Source organism: Malurus melanocephalus, unplaced genomic scaffold (assembly GCF_030028575.1).
Source record: "Malurus melanocephalus ecotype Western Australia unplaced genomic scaffold, MMel_1.1 scaffold_38, whole genome shotgun sequence".
Lineage (NCBI taxonomy): Eukaryota > Metazoa > Chordata > Aves > Passeriformes > Maluridae > Malurus > Malurus melanocephalus.
The window spans coordinates 3,211,991-3,234,371 of NW_026623270.1; the positions used below are offsets into that span (position 1 = coordinate 3,211,991).

The 22,381-nt window shown below is 39.7% G+C and overlaps 1 protein-coding gene across 2 annotated transcripts; it reads right to left on the reverse strand.

Annotated features, from left to right (window-relative positions):
• Window positions 1-3,199: 3,199 nt before the first annotated feature.
• On the reverse strand, window positions 3,200-22,150 carry KATNA1 (katanin catalytic subunit A1). Of its 2 annotated transcripts, none has more exons than XM_057364442.1 (11): window positions 22,055-22,150; window positions 17,156-17,330; window positions 16,427-16,584; window positions 14,341-14,524; window positions 12,314-12,435; window positions 10,823-10,928; window positions 10,331-10,489; window positions 9,059-9,185; window positions 7,641-7,775; window positions 7,240-7,366; window positions 3,200-3,561 (listed from the first exon to the last, which is right to left on the reverse strand). In XM_057364442.1, exons 2-11 carry the CDS (start codon window positions 17,324-17,326, stop codon window positions 3,363-3,365), a joined length of 1,488 nt encoding a protein of 495 aa, XP_057220425.1. In that variant the 5' UTR covers window positions 17,327-17,330; window positions 22,055-22,150; the 3' UTR covers window positions 3,200-3,362. The 2 variants fall into 2 exon arrangements, with proteins under 2 accessions (XP_057220425.1, XP_057220424.1); XM_057364441.1 differs by lacking the exon at window positions 22,055-22,150 and adding an exon at window positions 20,856-21,347.
• Window positions 22,151-22,381: the final 231 nt, after the last annotated feature.

Genomic DNA, 22,381 nt, shown 5'->3' on the forward strand with positions numbered 1-22,381 from the left:
TTATAGTTAGGTAAAACAGCAGTTTGCGAAACATTTCAGATGCAGGGCACTGTTTCTTAGCTTTTCATTGTTCTTACTTACAAAAATTGTTTGTCAGAAGAATGAATAGAAAAAAAACTGTAACTAGCACTAGACTGAGCAGAGTTATCTGAGTGATCAGAATTACCCGTRTTCAGCTGAAGTTGGTATAGTGAGGGAGAAAAGTTGGGATGCCCCCTCYTCCTGCCTTAAAGAAATGTTACCATAAGTTTAATGAGATCCAGGTTACTCACATGCTGGCCCTTACAGCTGCTCTGTGGCAGGATCAGCTCTCATTGTCTCACTAAGCTGACAGCATTGCAGTGGTGAAAGGAACATTTCTAACACTGCCTTGGCCTTGTAAAAAAAAAACTGAACCAAACTTCGCCACCCAGCAATGCAGTGTGGTACACACCACATCAGCCCAAGGTAGTGAGGACACTGCTCAAATTTCCCTTGTTTTTTAATTTTATTTTTTGCTCTAGTACCTTGTGGGTGGCAGAAGGGTTGTCACCCATGGCTGAACAGGAAACTGCTAGGATTAGCAGAGGAATGGTGACTGCACAGATGAGCAAGTCTTTAAACAGYTGTAGACAAACTTCTCTATATGTGGATATTCCTTGGCCCCTTCATTAGCATAGTTCAAGTAGAAGTGATGCACAAGGCTGAAGTTAGCTTCTTCTGGGGAAAAAAATAGGATGGAAAAGAAACAGAACAGTTCTCCTTTAGTGTGCAAGCACAGTARGAATTGTGCTGCAGATGGAAACTCAGCAGCTGTTTGCATGTGCTCTTTGCATCCCTCCTTATGAAACTGRAAACCAAGCACCTGCACAGCCACGAGGAGATTTTGCACAGCTGCAACAAACACATGGTTAAGGCTGAAAAAGTGTGGGCACTGCTTCACAACCTGGCTGATTTCTGCGAAGTTACAAAGTACCAGGAAAGAAGTACCACTCACCATCAGAAAGTCTAAAAATAGTGCAAATCTTGAACACAGTAACTGCCAGACAAGACTGCTGCTTTATGGAGCTGGAGTTACCAAGTCTTAAAAGAATTTTTAGCATTTGTGTTTCTGCTTTAGCATGCACATACTTTTCCCAAATCATGAGTCTTGCACCTTTCAGAGGAATGCTACTCTGAGCTGGGACCACTCTGAATTATTTTGTAAACCAATTTAAAAACTGCCTCACCCAACTAATACAGTAAGGAAAGGGCAACTGTCCTGCATGCCAGTCATGGTAGGTCTCATTTTTCCAGGACATGAACTGGTAAGGACACGTGTGCCCTCTAGGGGAAAGAATGTGGGGGCGCTCGGAACTGGAAAAAAACCCAGAACAATAGCACCTAGCTACCCAGAAAAATCCCTGGTAGGATGGCAGTAGACTTTTAGGAACAGCAAAACCTATCTCCTCACTAACGATGGTTCGGCTCTCACTGCAGCCCTTGTCTTCAAAACCATCTATCAGTGTTCCAAACCAAAATGAACCTCTGAGGTACAAATTCAGCCTCTGTATCTTTTCTTCCCTGTACCACATACCACAGAGATGTTAATTTTATTCATTCAGAGGGAACAGAGCTGATTGAAAACTAAACTACTGCTTTTAAATTTACTTCCAAAGTTCTCAAAATATATCATACTTAGTCAAAGCGGCCCCTTACTGCTTCCAAGGACCAAAACTTACCCACTCTCCCTTCTTACACGGTGCAYAGACTCAGTATTTTAGGTTTGCAGTAAATTAGAAGTAACTTCCTCCTGCAACAACAGCTGACAGCTACACTCTCATCCTAACATACAAACAGAAAATTAAGAGAACYCACATATTGAAAATTTGTGTATTTTTATTAACTGTGACACATACGGCTATCCGAAAGTAGTTTTCCACTCTGGAAATGGAAGTCTATAAATTTACACACCTCTATACTTGCCTCAACTTTTTCCTTTCATTTCTGAATTCATCGTGCCAGGTTCACACGGGGATTCAGGAGCTCTCTCACAAGATCTCAGTGTCCTACTAGAGCCTCTCACCACTGACAGTGCTGGAAGTCCCCTTCCCGCATGTCCAGCTGTCACTCACAACACACTGATGAATTTCAGGCACATGAACAAGATATTCACAATAATGGCATTTACTCAGCTGTGTCATTGAGATGCACTTGCCTCCTACTCAGGCTGCAACTTTGCATTACCAGTTGTCCTTCGCACCTACCTTACATCATCTGAAGAGACACATGAGCAGGAGTTCCACAGGCAGCTTTATACAGCATGTATCTTCCAGCTCAAACAAGTCCTATTCGATTCATGAAAAATCATAGTTTACCCATAAACAGAACTACAGCTGGCTGCACTGGGAGGAGCTAGAAGGAAAAATTGTTTCCAAAATAGTAGATTGATAAATTGCACGTGTTTTAGTTACAATTACCCCTGTTCAGCAAAATCTAAAATTTATTACCTGGTTGGTTACTGCAGAACCATTYGCAGATAATTGCTTCCACATGTCATGTATTAAGTAACGAAATAAGAGAATTTAGATTTTACATCAACTGTAAAGTCAGGGTTTGTGAGCACAAGCACAACACATGCTGCCTTATCAGAACAGCCTTACCAGAATAACCATGTAAACCAGGACCCAAGCCACCAGTCTAGACTTCTGCTACTTGCAGTACCAGTCAAGGAAGTAAAACATATTTCAAAATTAATGCCAGAAAGCTTTTGATTTCTCAGACTAACAAGGAAGCTACACATGTGACAGCATCACTCTGGCTGCGTGGACTTAGGTTATACCAGCTGGATAYATTTTCWTATTATTTAACAGCTACTGTGAACCCCTGATGATATTACCTTTTGCTCAAACTTCATTGATTCCACTGACTGCTGTGCAAGGGTGGCTGTTCCACATCTCAGCCTYTGCACAGGTTCCTTAACAACCGTTTAAGGGCAGAATTCTCCAGAACWTTCCAGAAGTATCTGTGTACTGTATCTTGTTCACCCCATTTTCAAGTTCTCAGCATCCCTGGCTCATTTAGCAGGGCTAGTGTGGGAGGCTTTATTGATGCAACAGCATTTTTTCAAGAATAAATATTCTGATGAAAGGAGCTCTAGTATTAAAGTAATTTTAAAATCTTGAAAATCAAAGCAGATACCATCAGCCTTTGAGAAAAATGGGTGACTTTTGAGCTAGTTCAAAGAGAGCTAAGCAAAATTTGCATTTTAGAAAAAAATTTATTTAGACATCTGTTGCTCTTAAATTACAAAAGTTAAAAAGAGCACGCAGTGCACTGACATATCACTGATTACTTCTAAAGCAGTTTTAAGACATAAGGTGGTTTCTYTGAGAGAAGACAACTCAACACGATCCAAACTCAACTATCCATTTYTCGTATTTCTCAATGTCCGCAGCAGATACAGATTTAGAAACTTTCTTCAAAGCTATTTCAAAGTCTTCCATAGTTGTTGGCATGTGCATTTCATCTCGGGGAAGATTTCTTATTTCTTCTGGTGTCAAGCCTTCAATACGCCTTCTCATAGCCATCAACGATGCATCTCTAGTCAGGAGGGTAAGAAAATAAAATCATTACTCAATGCAAGATGGTGAGATCAGTTGTTTGAAAGACTCAACACAACATTCCAGTCAAAGTGCTGCATTCAAAAAGATACAATGAAGAATTGTAAACTTTTATGGGAAGATCTCTAAGTGCCTGCACAAGCTACAATACCATGCTATCCATATTTTTCAAACATGGCATTATCCTCTCCAGATGTCTGAACAGCTATGATTCACAGGTTAGGCAAAARAGGCAAAACCAAACTGGTTTAGCTGATATCACTGCATGGCTATGATGCAGCTGCTGTTTATAGTATTTTTAAACAGGAACAAGGCAATAACCATTTCACTCCTCCTAGATATAGAAGGAGTAGCTGGAGTGTTTTGAATGTTTCCTGGTTCRAACAGGAATCCCACTTCACGAAGGAATCAACAGTATCTACCTCCAACCTGTACACTCATAGCTGTATGTTAAATGACAAAATCTGTTCTGTCAGTAGCTCCTCAAACTTCTGGCCTTAATGAGCATTGARTGTTTTAACAAGTGTGTCATTTTCTTTCCTGTTAGGTTTGACTACATTTAGATTTCCAGCAGTTAATCTGGTAGCAGCAGGTGATGAGCTGGGTGAGGTGATTATTAGAAAACACTGGAAGGTTTAAGTTCCTGCTAATTCATTGTTCAATAGYTTATAATAACAAGAAAATGCTGCTTATTTTTCTAGCAGTAAAGAAGATGGAAGTGTAATCCCAGTGATAACACAACAGTACATTGTGTCATAYCAGTAGGTGAGAATCCAAAGAGAAACTTACAAATTGTCTTCTGGAAGGATTTAGAAAGATGGTTTGAGCATATTCTGTTTCAGTACYATCCCATCCCCCTAAAGGAAACCATAAAACTGACAGACTCCATGAATTTCCTAAATATTTCACAGAATTGACTACATAATTCACAGAATCACAGTATGTTGCAAATTGGAAGGGACCCACAAGGATCATCGAGTCCAACTCTTAAGTGAATGGCCTGTACAGGGATTGAACCTACAACCTTCATGTTATCAGCACCATGCTCTGACTAACTCAGCTAATTTTAGTGTTAATTAATAAATTAAACTTTGTTAACAGGAGCAAAAATTTCAGAACAACCAAAAGGTTGCCTTGTTGAATTCCATCTCAACCAAATGTCACCATGCTTCCCTGTTTCGGCACCATTTGTGAACCATAAGCTACTGTTATGCAATGGGGTGGGGGGGAATATTCTATACATCTAATCTGCTTCCAGACAGCAGATAAAAAAAACAGGAAATCTAGCAAAAACAACCCAACGAAATCAAAAAAATCACCATACCCCAACACACTGACAAAACAGAAGTGCAGCTCCCACCACTTCCTTTTGTAAAGACATTTTATGGGCAGTCATTCCAAACTGAACTCCTGGTGCCTTCACAAAGACACCCTTGGTGGCTGGAGAAGCACCAAAGTTGTATTCAAAAAACCAAGCAGCCACCCACTGAAGGCACAGCAGGGGCCAGCTCTGTTCCAAAGGCCTTTCAACGTTCAGTCCACTCAAAACAATGATTCAAAGTTGGTTCATACTCACATCTAATCWGCAATTTAGATGCCTTTTGTATTTCCTGAATGTCATTTCAAAATGAAGTTTCACCTTCTTTTGTTGTGGTTATATGCTGACTGCTAAGAACTGTAGTGTTACCTCTGACTGGTTTTCACTGACTGGCTCAGCAAACTTGGGACTTCACCTGAAATTCTCCAAGATGGGAGGGTCATTTCAGTAAACTTCACTTATTCTGAAGTTTTGCTTGTGTCACTAGCGAGGACTAGTCATAAKATATACGTTTGAACTTTACTATTAAACTATAGGTTTATGCTTATATATTGAGAGTCTGAACCATAAAAAAAGCGCTTTTGAATCATCCATCTGATTTTTTGTCTCAATGTAAATGAAACAATCACATCCAAGATACCATGAACAAAGTGTAAATACACAGGCTGATATGAGTATTTTCTTAGTTATCCCAAATAATCCCAACTGGGATCCAAATCCCAGTTCACCTGCATTTCTGCTTGCTGCCACCTCAGTCATCACTTCAGAGACTGCCACAAATGAGACACTCAGATGTTTCTTAGTGGTTTTTTAACATTTGCCTTTTTTTGTTCAATAGTATTTGTACAAATCTACTTTGGGTAAAAAGAGTCAAAAGTAACTGTATGCATAAATACATACACACATGAAATTCAATGAAAAACATTACAAGTATCCTGACTTTTAAAACAAGTGTAAATTACAAACACACACTCAACAGACTGGAAGAGACAAACTGCAGCTAAAATGCACAAAGCAGCAGACCAAATAAACTCATATAATATGAACCTATTAGCACAAACTCTTTCCAAAGCAGAACCAACACCAAGAYTGATCAAAAGAACACCACAAATTCATCTCACAAACCTACAAATGAAACAAATCTGCACAATACAGATTCAGAGCCACTAACATACCATTTTCTTCTCAGACACTGCACAAGGTTTGTCCAGGAAACTGTACTGAGGCTCCAAAGTTTTAGCTCAGCCTGCAGCTGCCCTGCTGACAGAGCCTTTGGTGGCARGTTTATGTAAAGCTACCTGCATTCATCCCTGTGGCACAGCACATTGTCCTCTCAGCTGTGCCAACACGTGTCGGCAGAGCTGTGTTAGGAACCTAGGCAAGAAATGGATCCGCGTTTGACGAAGTAGCCAAGAGGTGTTTTTAATCCAGAACAGTTCTCTCATCCTGTTCRAAGCACAGCCCCACAGAAGCTGGGCTGGAACAACCAGGAGCTCAAGCCCTGCCCTGCCACACTTCAGTGCTACCTCCCAAGCCTGAAAGCAGCACTACACAGGTGCTTGTCAGAGGCCAACAGCATCTGAACTGGCTCCAGTTCTGTGTCCCTTCCTGCAGATCCCATAGTTTGCCACTGCTGCAACTGTSCCAGTGCAAGTCTTCTGATGTAAACAGGACAACTGACACTTGTCTCTTAATAGATCAGTCCTTTCCTTCCCTTTCCAAATTTTCAAAGAAAATATAAGGGAAAGATTAGAAAGTATTTTCAGTCCATTATTTCAGGAATCTAGGCTAGAGAATAGGCTCACGATTGCATGCTTAGAGTACAGAGGAGACAGGGACATGGGGGAGGTAGCAGAAAACTTGAGTCAGTCTCACCACAAAAGCCAATGTGCTGAGTACATAGCTCTTGTTGCCATCACACAAGACTCTACACCTTTGCCATGCCATGAACAACACTCCGTGCTTTTACTCCAGTTACTCCAGCCTCTCTCTGTCACCTCTTACACATGGATCTCTGCAGAAGTCATGTAACCCCAGCAGAATGACTGCAACTCTACAAGTTATATTTTACCATCCTCTGGATATACCTCATGCATGGGATTTAGTCTACATGAAAGGTGGAATTTTACCTAAATCCCAGCTTATTTAGATTACTATGTTGCAACTGCCCTTCAAATGGAAATTTAGGTAAATACTAATGCAGTATTTCACCTTTTAGCCATACATTAGAGAAATTACAGTCCATTTTTCTCCAAAAACTTTAATCATGTAAATTAGTTACCCTACAGTTTTCCCAGAGTTTGCAACAGTAGTAAYATAAATGAWGCAATGTCAGCTTACCTGCATACGTTGGTAATGTCTGCACCTGAATAACCCTCCATTTTCTCAGCTATGTTTGCAAGGTCGACATCGTCAGCCAGTTCCAGCTCCCGCAGATTTATTTTTAGGAGTTCCTCTCTACCTTTGGCTAATCARAGAAAAGAAAATTGAGTCTGTACAATTTGTTTTCTGAAGAGAAATAATAAATTGAAGGGGGATAAGAGGGAAGAATGAGAAAAAGGACACTGTACTTGCTACAAAGGTAAATGTTCATGTTTAGATTTAATCTGGTCCTGAATCTGTAAGTGAATTTGCATACATGTATCAATTAGATTTTTAAACCAAGTGATCAAAACTAGAGGAATACTGATAACGTTTCAATTTTAAAATTTTTAGCTGCTCCTCTCCCCAATTCTTCATACCTGATGGTAAAGGAATGTAAATTCTCTTTTCCAGTCTCCGTCTTAGGGCTTCATCAATATCCCACGGAAAATTAGTAGCAGCAAGTACCATGACCATCTTAGAAGGGTCATCATTTTCAGTAGCCCCCCCAACACCTGCAATGGAGAAAAGAGGTTGTAAAATATAYATATGTTTTCTGAAATTTCATGTACAGAGAGAACAGTTCTGTAGTATTAAAGCAGCTACTCTACTGCACTTTAATGAGCCCAAGCATAATAGAATCACCAAGCGCAACAGAGTTCACTTTTTCATCTCTGTGACAGCCTGCAAGCATAAATGGAATCTTGGTTTAAACAGGAGCAGGCACATAGGCCACTGCTCAGACCAGGAAATTCCTCTCTATCATGGCTAGAATGCTTTTACAGCAGGGTTGTTTGTACTTCTGCCACAAGAGTGGTTCAATTTTCACATCAACATCTTGTAACAGCAAGTGAGGAAAAACAAAACAACCCCTCAACACTATCACYACACCAAAAAACAGACAACCTCCCACAGCATTCACTAACATCCACAGAAAAGCAGCATCACTTCCTGTGGCATAGCCATCATACCTAGTCTGCCTGAGAATCTGCATATAAAACACCATTTATAAATGCCTAAATAAAAGGATTCAGATAGTTGTTACTAATAAAATCAGATTATGTACATACTTTATATGAGAACAGTATTACTGCTCAGCTCTCCTGCTCTTTGAAGACAAAAATAAAAGGGTTCTAACATCGGAGACGGAGAAGGAAGTATGAAAATCTTCTGACTCATGGAATTCTATCACAAATCAGCCCATAGATTAGCCCATTTCTGTAGTTCTTTTCCCTCTCTGCTTACCAGAATATAAAAAGGATGCCTCTACAGCAACTTTGCGCTGTTACCTACTTTTGAATTTTGTTGAGTTGTTAAATATTAGCTCCATATATGTAGTTTATGTAGTGTTTTAAAAAGAAAACTCTCCCAACCACTTCTAAAAAATGGAAGAKCTTCACTTTTTATTTCTATTTTTAGGAGAAAAAGACATCCCAAAGAAGCCAAGTGTAATGCTGTCWTTGAAGTTTAAATTAAAACAGGTAACAGTTCTTTTGAACTACTTTTTACTCTATTTTCAAGAATTGAGTGGTATGCCAGGCAAAGACAGAGATGCAGGGTTTTTCTGCTGCTCTTTTGAAATCTTGTATTTTTTACTGAATCTTCATTATTCTAGGTCACTAATACAACAAGGTCATAGCTCAGCGGCCAAAAGACTGTTAAATAACATCACTTGTAGCTTTTAACCCCAATTTCATGTAAGGCTTTCACAAAACTGCTTCTGAAAAATGCAGTTTTGAAATTTTTTTTGTCCCTAGTTTCCTCCAGTCCAGCAATTCCCAGTGATCAGGTTATTTACCATCCATTTGAACCAGCAGTTCTGCCTTCACACGTCGGCTGGCTTCGTGCTCCTCTGAAGTTCCCCTACGGCTACAGATGGAGTCTATCTCRTCAATAAATATGGTTGTCGGGGCATAAAATCGAGCCTAATGAAAGCAAAAGGTAAAGTGGAAGGTGAAATAACAGTCTACTCCCATTTAAGAAGCAGCAGCATATTCAGAGCTGAATAATGACGTATTTACTCCATRATTCCATCAGCTCATAAGTATCAAACAATCCCTACCCTCCCTCTCTCAGACCCCTGMACTCTGGCACAGAGCAGCTGTGCAATCATTAAGAGCATTTGAACAGAACAGCTTTTGCCAAAGTCCTGTAGCTGTTAGGGTTATAAACAAACATTTGGGAAGTTAAAGGCAGTTTTCCACATTAGGAGTAACATTTTTAACTRTGAAAGACATCACAGAATACTTGARTAAGATTTCAGTTAAAGCTAGGATGAATGTTCAGCTGGGACACCATGACATGGAATCTGTCCACGAGATAGGTCAATCGCAAAATAACTCTGACCTTTCTGAAAACAAGAGCATTTAAAGACAAGGATAAAAGATAATAAAAGCTATTCTCTTAGAGCAGTTCTGATGCTGTTCATTGCATATCTGCCTTTTTGACAAATCACATCAAATGAATTGGTATCATATATAATGTAATCAACTATAATGTAAAAGATCTTTTATTTTCTGACTATTGTAATTGCAGTAATTTGATGTAATCTGCTGTCCCCTCCAGTATTGAGCACCTTAACAAACACTGTATGCAAACCTGGTAACACATGGACAAAAAAGACAACTATTTTCTGTGCCCATTTCAAGTGTTACACGCTCTGAAACCAACTACAGTATCAAAGGCCACTTCTTTTAAGCACAAACAAAAAACCACCCACAAAAACAACAAAACACACACAGCCTAAATARGGTTCTCACCCAGAAAGCAATTAATTCCATCCCTGGATTTACATTTGAGTATGTTCTGCAGCACTCACCAGCTTATAGAGAGCTACCTCTAATGTAGCAAGCTAACTCTGAAAATAAAAGACAACCAAATTTTTCAGCTTCTAYAATTCCATCTAGGAATAATCTTGAAATGCAAATGCCCAAATSAGAAAGGCTTAATACATTTGAAGCTTGGACAGCTGTTTATGTGTGCTATGAGTTTGAAACCTTGGCAAGGTTTCAGTGTTCCAGAGGTGATTCTCGTTCATTATCTCACTGTTCATGTTCAGAATTTAAATCACCATTTCAAACAGCAGACGAACAAGTTTCTCAGATTCTCCTCTGTATTTTGARGTAAGTGTGGAAGAAGAAACATTGAAAAAAGTAGTCTTGCATTCAGTGGCTACAGCTTTTGCTAGGAGGGTCTTTCCAGTACCAGGAGGACCAACCATCAGTACACCCTATGAAAATGAAAAAGAACCACTTTTAGGACAAGAATCAAAACAGAGAATTTCACTATTTGTTTAATAGCCTAATAGTCAAATACTGGATGTAAATTTTCCCCTGAAAAGTTATTGAAAGGTAAGTAATGAGTTACTATTGCTTACACAAACATGTAGCTGAAGACAGTGCATGCATCCGGCTGAAATCTCTTTTGTTATTATTTACCATAAATTTTGTTACTAAAATGTGAAAAGAATTTCTTTAAACTGTAAAACATTTGRAWYTTSKCAKWMTGMSAARWTYCAATCTCAAAATCCTACTTAYGATCATAKRAGCARATTTTTTCATACCTTCCATGGTCTTCTAATCCCCTTAAAAAACTCTGGCATCCACATTGGTAAAACTACAGCTTCCTTAAGCAGCTTTTTGGCTTCTACTAAATCAGCAATGTCATCCCTGATAAGAAAGAGAAAGGTGTTTGACAGATTGATACAGCACCCAAAAGAATCAATCCACATCTCAAAAAAATGCACAATTAAACTTACTATTACACATTGGCTCTCCCATAAATCCAATTCATTTTACTGAATTATTTACGTTCTAATGGCAAAAGCCTGTAACAACTACAATTGACACCAGGCTGGTAGACTCCAGCTGGATGCAAAACCAAAAAAACTACTTCAGCAGAGCACTACTGCTGGTATTCACAGAAAGACAAGTGGAAGAAARCAGGCTGGTTAAATTTAGGCTAACTACAGATTATGATTTCTTCTTTTGATGACAAGTTGGATGTCCCTGAAACTTAAATATCATMTTTTATGGTTATGAGAACAGCTTGCTGAAGACTAGTAAATGGAGTGGAATTAAATAGATTTTTTAGATTACTTTTTCAGAGTTACAAATGTATTAATTCTTRTATACCTTATAGGCTGGTCTTATTTGCTGGAGGGTAACTCTCAGGGCATTCCTCTTATCAGCGTGTACCCAAGTAACATTTTGGTTTCAAAACACATCTATATGAAGAATTAGTTTCAAATCTGAAGTAGTAATTTAAGATTCAAGGTAAAAACTGAAACATATATTTAAATATTAAACTGAAATACATGACAGTTGCATGCAGTGTTTTGTGGGACTGTTCAGTTGGTTTTTTTTAAAGCCTACTTTATTTGCCAGAAAATTTTTTGCTCATTTAATCCTCACAAAAYCACCTAAGCCTGGAAAAATTTGAAATACAAAACAACCTTTGTATAAGGTTTAATATTTAACACATTTATGTAAAGGTACTGGCACAGGATTATATTTTATACTAGTGGCCACATCACGTCCAGCAACATTTCAAAGGGTTCCTATATTGACATAACTTCTTTGTTAACCWGTTTTCTGTCTTGATATGCCTCAGAGTAGTATAGCAGTTTTTTCAAATGAACAGACACTGACAGACATTAGAAACTTTTACATTGCAAATGAGTATCTCAAAAAWTGATTTTAGCACTCTCAGAAAATTATGAGAAGATTTGTATGGCCAGGTTGGATAGGACTTTAGGCAACCTGATCTAGAGAAAGATGTCCTTGCCCATGGCAGGGRGACTACTTTAGCTCATCTTTAAAGGTCTCATCCAGTCCAAACTATTCTAAGAATCTATGTGTCGAAAAAAAAAAAAAATGGAGCTCAGAAGTATTTAACTACATAAGAACTTTAGTTGCCTAYTTAAAGGCAGTAAGGAAAACCTGTAGGTACTTTTTATATGTATGTATGTGTTAAAATACTTAATTCTTGTTGTATCACATAAGAGGAAACAGAAGCAACAATTCAAGAGACTAGCAGCAGTTCTCAAACTTACCATCGAATGTTGGGATTCTGAGAAATTATATCTCTTTCCAAAGCTTCTACTAAATCTTTGTCATATCCAGTACTATCAAATTTCTTTGGTTCAGACTCTGAAATCTCAGATGTGGATTTGTTCTATATATAAAGGATATAACAATGTAAATACATAACAATGGTTATGCTACTAATGAATTTTTATCACAAGTCCACAATAGTATCATATTTTTCAAAGGTGGCAACATAAACCAGCATGAGAATTATGAAGCATCTGTATTCTGAAGTTGCACTGCAGGACACATCTGTATGTTTCACCTGGATTTCTGTACTGCCCYGGTTYCACTTSCTTCTCCCCAAAGCCAGCACATTGCACTGATGCAGTTTCTTTACTTTGGTACCTAATCCAAACTGCATATATCTATCCCAGTGTAACAGGTTCTGTCTCTTCTTCCAGAGAAATCAAAAACAATCTGAGACAGTAGCTAGGTAGGGGGAAATTATGTGTAAGACCGGATCACAAAGTGTCACACTGAGATTATTTCAAATTCTCTAAGTGTCATAAACATGCCATGTATGGTAGACACAAAAAAACGTAAGCATGATTTCCACATGTAGAATGAGCAATGGTGATCTGCAGGATGACCACAGGGGTAAAAACCAGAGCTAATTAACTGATACAGAAGCATGGACACGAACAGCAGAGAAGCAGCTCTGCAGCAACCAAAGCAGAGAAGCTACACAGTTGAAAGGGTTCAAACAGCAGAGATCATGCAACTGAAAGGAAATACAACRCACTAGACATACCCTGATATTATACATTTAACAGTATGTTAACATAACAGTGATGACAGAACAACTGTAAAAGAGAAAAAGAGACCTATCCTATCTCTCTGTGGGTATATTCTGATGGAGAGAGGATTATCACTCAAAGACAATCTAATTTAGTTCCTAATACAAGCATTAGCTTACACAGCTAAAAAATTCACCCTTGTAGATTATACTATCTSCACAGGCCATGACACCTTGCCACAACTAAAGGCTGCTGAAGCTAACAAATTATTGCATGGATATTTGATTTACTTAGACCCTGGAAAACTATGAATCTACTGTTTTCTGTATGGTCTCTTATTTTGGTCATCAGTTAAATTTAAGGGGACCAGAGCACAAAGCAAAAATTAAAGCACACTGATTGACAAGAACAGATCATAGGTCATTGTCTCTCAGTAAATATGTTGGGGTTTTGTTCATTTACAACTGAAAAGAGCATGGAGATAACAGATCTCAAAAAAAAAAAAAAAAAAAAAAAAAAAAAAAAAAAAGAAAAATCAAAGGTTTAAGGATTTACTTAACGATTAAGTAAATCTTGAAATGCTTTGGAACAGGTGAGTCAATCTTGGTTTGAATTCTACTCAAAGTTATTAAGCCAGAAGGATGTCCCATCTGAATGAGCTCCACCAGGCTCAATTTCAGAAATTCAGTGCTATCATATCAAACTGTCTTCCAGTTGCAGTAAACATGTCACAGAACCACAGAATGGGTCAGGCTGGAAGGGACCACRGTGGGTCACCTGCTCCAACCTCTCTGCTCAAGCAGGGTCATCCKGGAGCACATGGCACAGGGYTGTGTCCAGATGGTTCTYKCATATCTCCACTTAAGGAGACTCCAYAATCTCTCTGGACAATCTGTCCCAGTGCACAGTAACRTAGYTCKTCCTCATGCTCAGGTGGAACTTCCTGTGYATTAGTTTCTGCCTGTTGCCTCTTGTCTTACTACTTGGCAYCACCAAGAAGAGCTTGGAAAMATCCTCTTGGCACCCACTTTCAGATACATTTACCAGATCCCAACTTCCAGAGCGATTGTTTGTTTTTCATTAATCCATAGCCAACACGGCATAAAGCAAAGATACCTCACAAGGTGATATTCAAATCAGCATGCTGATGTGAACAGAAGAAATATTCCATAGGCACGTCACTTTATAATACACTCAGCAGTAAGAAAGCGTGACTGAGTTTTGCAAGTCCATGAAGTKATTTGCAAGTTTACCTTCTCCTCTTTTCCTTTATTTTGCTGATCCTTTTTTTCCCGGCTGCGGACTGCCTTYCCTTTATCGCTGGGATTCCGAGAGGACGGACGGTGCGAGCCTCTGACAGCRGCACTTACACGATTGTTGTGACCTCTGCAATCACTGCACGGAGCCGACTGACGCTTCCGGGGTCCTGGCGAAGGTCTAATTAGTTGTAACATATGCAAAAAGCCTCAGTGTAAAGCCACTGGTGAGCACTACATAACCAAAGCAACTGCTCACAAACTGAAAAGCCATTTTGCTCAAAAATCTGTATGTCAGAAACAAGACAGTCATTTTTAGATAGTCACTAAAAATCCATTTTCCCTTTGCCACAAGATCAGGGTCTAGTTGCTTAAAACAAGCTCCTTTGTATGTTTTATGAGTAAAAGTAATATGGAGCCTAGAAAAAACTAACCAGCAAAAAGTTCTCCTTATCACTAGGGTCCTCACTTSTCTACACAAAGAAATGTAATTAATTTACTTACAAGGGTTTTTGTGAATGACAATTTTACTTTCATTTCCTTTTGCTCCCACTTCCTTTGAAAGAAAAYATGTATGTCAGGCCTCCAGTTGTTGAAAATTAAGCTACTTTCAGAAGTACCTTTGACTAAACCGGTATTATGGATTTCTTCTTTAAAATGCAGTTTCTTTCCCCATACAAGTCCATTATTCTCACAGATACCAATTTTTCCATGGGCCTCCCTAAAACTCCTGTATGAATAAGTGACCAGTCAAGTTTAAGTTCAGGGATATTTCCAGAGAACAGAAAATTTCTCATTTGGAGAGCATTTACTGAAACAAAATTATGTGTCTTCATGCATCATTTAAGATGTGTCAGGATCCTTCACACGATACCTTTGCAGAAATGGTCTTTGATTTACAGCAGCAAGTTTGTCAGAACACTACAGACCTCTCTAGGACAAAATGCAAATTATATTACATGAATATGCTGATAAGACCATAAGTTATAGGAGTATTTTCATTCCCCAAATGGAGTTTTTCCAGCCTATACTTAGATTTATGAACACCTATGAATTCCATCCTAAAGCTCAAAATAAATTAACAGCATGATTCTACATCTAATTTCCACTGAATTCTGCTGTCTCAGGATGGGAATTGATGCAACACAGCCCAAGATTTCAGTGTGGCTTTTTTATACTGCCACAATTCAGTACTTCAGMAGCTGGCAAGATAAACAGAACAGGAACAGTTCTCTCAAGACTTACCCTTTTTAGAAACATGMGTTTGTGTATCTTTTCCCTTTTTAGAAACATAAGGTTATGTATCTTTTTTCTAGAAACTTTCAAAACATTAGGAAAGTTCTACATCTCAGACTTTATCCTTCCATAACATTGGAATTAATTTGGCGATTCCAAAGTTATCAAATGAGATRCACAGAAACAGTGTGATCACACAASACCCATTTCTAAGAATGYAGGCTTAAAATAAATCAATTTTAAAAATAAACATTAAAATATACCCATAATGACTGAACGTAACCATTTGCGAGAAAACGCTTGTAAGTTCAAAGCCTCAAACAGTAATTTKATAGTGACTATTAGATTACTTTAGCTGCACTTTCTACCAAAATGCACAGTTCTGTGTCTGCTTTTCATGTACTCCTGTTCCCTCCTTCATGGGACCACTGGCATGTATTAAAACCACCAGTTAAGCAGCTCAGATTAAAAAAAAAAAGCCAAACAAAAACCTAATACACAGAACAATGTGTTCCATCCCAAACTAGCTAAAAAATGCCAACAAAGACAAAAGTGAAAAAAAAAACCCAACTAAACAAAATCCAAACAACTCAGGCAACTGTGCAACTCTGTGTGGGTGTGGGGGGGAACAAGCTTGACATTAGTGAGGCCTATGTAAAATAAAACCCCTAGAACATTCTGGACTAGGCTTCCTCAAAACGACATCTCCTTCACCACAAATAGTGTCAAGCTGCTGGTGCAAGTGCTACACATCTAAGCTGAAGAATAAAAACTACCAAAATAGGCTGAAGTCAAAGCACACTTTGTCCTGATAAATATTAATTTAGGTCTTCAGGTTTCCTCTTACCTACGTTCAGCAGGTACTGGCAAAGACCAGACTTCTGCATCATGAGCTGGTAATTCTTGTTGTGAGGCTTTCAATGGAGTATTGTCTAGTTTAAAACTCTCCAGTGTTTTCATTATATCTTTCACATGCTTAGCTTCCACACTTATCTCCTGCCAAACCTGATTAAAAAAAAAAATAAAGAAGGTAGATTAAGCACACTGGAAATAAATTTGTAACAGTCCTCTGTTCAAGCCCATGTAATGCCTGGATGGATTCCACTAGGTTTAATAAGCTACCTAATTCTACTTCAATAAACAAGAATTACACACATTAGATGTTAAGAAGGTTTTTCCTGCCTTCCTCAGCACATTTAAAGAACAAACAAAGAGATTTTGGATTTAACATCAAAGAGACTTCTGACAAATTTTGCAGATTAAACAGGTATGATAGAACCTAACAGACTAAATATCAATCAAAAGTATCAACCTAATAAACAGAATAACAATGAAAAAAGAATGGTTTGTGTTAAGCACAAATTAACAACTCACTTAATATTAAGGACCTTAGTCCGACTAAAACATAGGTGGAAGTGAGACCTGAATCATACTGGACTAAAAAGAGGTCCATATAACAGTTCTAGTTTATGAGATAATGGGATAAGTCTTTTTATATTTTTGTTCACAATAAGATAGGCAATTCTTGCTACTTCAATGCTTTTCCCTCAATATGTCCCAGAAAAGTGCTACTTACCTGCTGCCATTTCTGTTGCAGATAGGTATCTCTAACAGAGTACAGATACTTATTCATTTGGTCAAGAACTCCCTGGTAGTAGACCATCGCAGAGTCATAATTTCCCAGTAAGGCATATTCACGGGCCAACTTCACATTCTCAATGATCATAACAAGGCTCATGTTCAACATGAAGCTGAAAGAAAACAGGAAATGTTAAGGAAGTAAAAAAAAAAACCAACCCAGTACTGGAACAACTTTTGGGAAGTATTTTCATATGCTTGTTACCTCATTTGGCATATCAAAATATAGAAGCTAAAAAAATACTGGTTACAAAGAAAAAAAGCCTAAAATGAATGTCATACATACAAAAAGAAAATTGAAGTTCTATTACTAGAAATTATACCTTTCATGTCACAGCTTTGTTTCTTATCGTGGAGATTCTGTCAAAAAACCCATATAAGATGTGCAGATTTAAATGCATTATTGCAAGTCACAACCACATACTCTCCTTGCCTCTTTATTCTGTGGTAAGATAAATCAGTATTTTAGTGAGCTGGTGTGTGCTGTGTGGTTTAATAAAATCCCCCCAAAAAAACAAACAAGGAAAAAATCAAAGCCCTTCTTTCTAATGCATTATGTTTCGGTAATTTTTTTTTTGCCTTTTGTCACTCCATGCACATGAGTTTTAATAGTCTTGATTTTGCCTTGTGGAAAACACTACTCTTCCATTAGTTTGATTTTACAATTCTTCAAATTTATTTAATGTTTCTTTGAAATAAATATTTGCCTGCCCACCAACCCAGTGGTGGTTGGTTGTGGTTTTTTGGAGYACACATCATAGACTGACCACTTCCACTTTGTAGCACTAACAGAATCTGTGCTTTTAGATTAGAATAGCACACAAGTCTTATTTATATAAATACAGTAGAAGTTGAAGTAGTAGACTCATTCTTTACAGTACCACTGTCCATAGAGCAGTAGTCCCATGTTACTGTCAGTGTCTTATAAACCCCAGCCCCTTCTTCTGTAAGATACTGGTGCTGTCTTTTCTTGTCTCTTACACACCGAGAATTTCCCCACTCTCCTCCTGATTTCCTAACCAGGCAGAGAAAACATCAAAATCAGCAAATAAACATGCCTGCAAGAGCGTCATCCTGCTCTTGTACTGGTACCTGTACCCAGTGCTAGGAAGAAGCAACTGCAGACAAGCAATTCCAGCTAAGCCCTGGGATGAGGCACACTTGATACAGATCAACTATTTAAAGAATGTAAGAGCCACTAAATTCACATGCGCAATAAACAGACTTAAGACTGAATATATTTCAAGACCAGGTCAGGGTCGAGCTCGGACACATCATCAGAGGTTTCAGAAGCCACACTTTGCACACACCTGCCAACCTACTGCTAAAATGTGAGCTCTCTGCTAAGAGGGGCTGCTAAGCACAAATCAAACATTTTAGGGCTTTCACTCCTTTTCCTGTCCCCTTCCCAAGTAGTTTTATGCACAGACACACAGCTCAGGCATTCCTGAACCAACATCCTCTTTTTTTCTGCTTCCTTCCTCTTCCTTCCCCAGCTTCCCTTGGAGCAGAGAGCTGCAGTCAAAATTTTCAGTCCAAAACAGAGACATTCAGAGAGCAGGRGAGCTGAAGAGAGGCCTCTGAGACCCCACACCCACCCCTGCAAAGGGGAACCGTGGGGGTGAGCTTGGAAACCTGCTATCACAGAACCTACACCACCTAATCTCCCTCCAGCCAGGGCGCTGAGCTGGCCATGATGTCTACAGGCTGATACAGTTAATGTGACCACCAACTACAAAGACTAACACATCCCAGCCTAATTAGGCTTTGGAGACATGGTTTGCCTTGGGAGTTTTGTTGGTTTTAACCTTAGGAGAAAGAGCCTGAAGATGTTTGTCAGGTGCTATATGGATCATCACACAGATGTTACCAAAGTTTTCCCTGTTATACTTAGGAGCAAGCTTTTCCACTCCTGCTCATCCTACCAGATACACCTGTTTGCCTGTCCTGAGAATTCAAACCGATGACTAATACTACTGAAATCACACGTTGAGCAAGATGCTAATAGACATTTTAAGAATCAAGTAATAGCAAGTTACTAAAACTAAACCAGACTTCTAAATACAGAGAGAAGTCATAGGTAACTTTTTTCCACTGAATACTGTAGAGCAATCCAAGCAGAACAGCAAATCTGTTTATGCATCCAGAAACAGAAAAAAAAAGTTTGTAAGAATAGTTTTCTCCTGGAAATGTGAAAATAACTAGAATTAAAAAAAAAAAAAAACAACTGAAGAGACTAAATCAGAAAGACATGAAAGCTTGGGGCGAAAAGGATAGCTCTCCACTTAATAAAATAGTAAATGTGATTTTCAGGTTAGAAAATGCAGAGAATGTCACGACAAAGTAGAAACAGACATGTAAGCAGAATGAGCTAGCAACTCACGTGGACAAAAGAAAAAAGAAGGTGGTCACGCAACTTTATAATGCTACTGGAATCCACCTGTTTCATCAGTGGTATTGAAAATGCAAAATAATTTCTTTTAACTAGAAAACCAATGTAATTTGTTGCTTCATCTTGACTCATAACAGCAGAAGAGCTTGAAGTGGCTTCCAAATACATGRCTCTTCAGTACAAGAGAGGCAGAAAAAGCTGCTGTCTCCACTTATGTCTGGACAAGCCACTGCTGCTGCCACTTGACTTCAGGCAGTGTCAGAGCTGATACACTAATGAGAGGCCATGGATCTGCTGCATCTGTAACTGAAGATGCTGAATCAGTTTTAAAGGGGAAAAAGAAGAGTACTAATCTGAAAGAACTTCAGATTGAAGTTTGCAGCAGAAGGTTACGATATACTGGGACAGCTTAGTAGAGTGAGACATATGAGAGGTGTGAGTAGGCACAAATCCAGAGCTAAACCRCAACTGAAGGGATTAAAACTCTCACAAAACTAATCCTGCACTACTTAATAATTTTCAAAGTATTTACAAATACTTAGCAATATCACGTGTTTACAAATACTTGGTGCTATCACGTAACAGGATGTCAAAACAGCAGGGCTGCACTTATCAGCCACAACCTTTCCGTGAATCATGACCAGTGAAGTTATCTATGTTCCAACAGCCACCGAAACATAAAGAGCTCATAAAGGTTACAGAGAACAGCATATAAGGCAAATAACCTAAACACTTTGTCTTGCCAGTTTAAGTCTTCACTGTGTACAAACACACATACTTCACAACAAGAATAATCACGCTTCACCCTAGCAGTGAGTATATAAGCTTCCCTGAAATTAACCCATCTCTAGTAACAAAGTACATTTTATCATTTGCTCCAAGGACCTAATGTATTTCTAGAGTAGGCAACAGCCAAGTCCAGCGAGRACTGAATTTAACAAAAGTTCAAGATCTCTACAGCTTGTGAGAATGAGGTTTTGGAACTTAGTTTTCTATTTCATTTGAAAGATAACAGCCTGACAATTATCAAGAAAACACTGGAGGTACTTCACGTTTTCCAYAACTTCAAGAAATCATCACAAGGAATGACTGTAAGCAATTTCTGCTCAGAGTCGTTATGTTAGAATCTGGGAAACTGTAACTGAACACTGCATCAATTGTGTACCACAAAGAAGTCCCCCAAACTTTAAAAAATAAAGGAGATTGATATGCAGATCATAAAAGTGAAGATTAACACCAGAATTACCTATTACTGGGGTGGACCAGCTGACTCGAACAGCACAAGCCATACATGGAAAATACTTCCAAGGAGTTCTTCAGTCCAACCTTAATGTCTGGATTAATTCAGAGCCTGAATTCTGGCAGAGCGCACATGTTTCCATTATTTCAGCCTGCTGTACAGGCTCTGACATCAAAGCAACCAGGTAATATTTGCAAACTTCTCCTGGCAAGCCAGATGAACAAAAAACACCMCAAAGTAACAGCTTTCAGGAATCAGTTTTTACTGATGACATGATGGCCTGTATCACCTCTGAGCTCCCTTCCAGCTTTAATATTCTTCCTTATAACATCCACGGCCAGCAACATTTGGTATCGATGAGCGATTATGTTAAYAGCTTAGGAAGAAGAGTTTGCCAAGACTTATTGGATGCTAAACAAACTGGTTCTCCTCCAGTTCCTGTATTTAACAGTAACGGTAGCAAAAGAACCACCAGCAGCCACAAACATAAGCATGCCTGGCTGTGCAAAATAAATAAATAAATCATTAGATAGAGATACACTGGTGGCAGACGATTTTATGTTTTCCGGGCTAAGTCTTTCAAAGAACTTTATATTAAACATGCTACTTACTCCCCACTTCATGGGGGCGGCATTCTTTTTGATGATCAATGTTAAATTAGCAAATTTCTCTGAAAGTTTAGAGAAGTCCGCGGCAGAATGGATATCTGAAATTGCTGCCTCCAGCTTCTCTGTCTGGAGAGAAAACTTGCATCATCGCAGTTTACCGTGCATTAGCAAAAAACCCCAAAACCAACAAAAGAGGCGGAGGGTGAAGAGAGTAGCGTGGAAAGCAGAGCTCCGTGCGGGGCCAGAGGCGGCAGCGGCAGCGCCCACCCCGGCAGATGGAGGGGCCGGGAGCGCCGGCCGAGCACCTGCGGGCAGCAGCAGCCCCCGACCGCGGTGCCCCGTGCGGCGCCGAGCACGTGTGAGACACAGCCCTGCCATGAGACCGCCGAGCTYCGTGTTCATCCTCACGGCTGTCCCGACAGCGGCCACCGCGGCCCCTCGCCCTCCGGCCGCGGGGCAGAGGAGCGGGAGAACCGCCCGTGCCCGGGCGCCCTCAGAGTGGCCCCGCCAGGCGGAGCGCGGCCATCGCCCCCCGCCCCGGGCCGCAGGGACAGGCGGGCCCGGGGCGGACATCGCTGGCCCCTCTCGGTCACTTACTCCTCTCCAGAGCTCGCACCCGCGGCGGCGGCAGCAGCTCCCAGCGGCGCCAGCCACGACCCCTTCSCTTCTTCCGCCCCCTTCCTCCCCCAGCGGCGCTGGCCCCGCCCCGGCCCTGCCCACCACCTCCTCCCGCCGCCGCCGCCGGCAATTTTTGAAGGCAAATCCGGCTGCGTCACTTCCAGCCTGGTGGGACGGGGCAGAAGGTCCGCCCAGCCGGGCTGGCAAGAAATTGGTGTCTGTTTGAGAGTTATTWCTAAAAGCGAAGAGCTGGTTTGTTTTAAAATATTAAGGAGCTGCTAAAAAACAATTTTAAAAAGCGGGGAG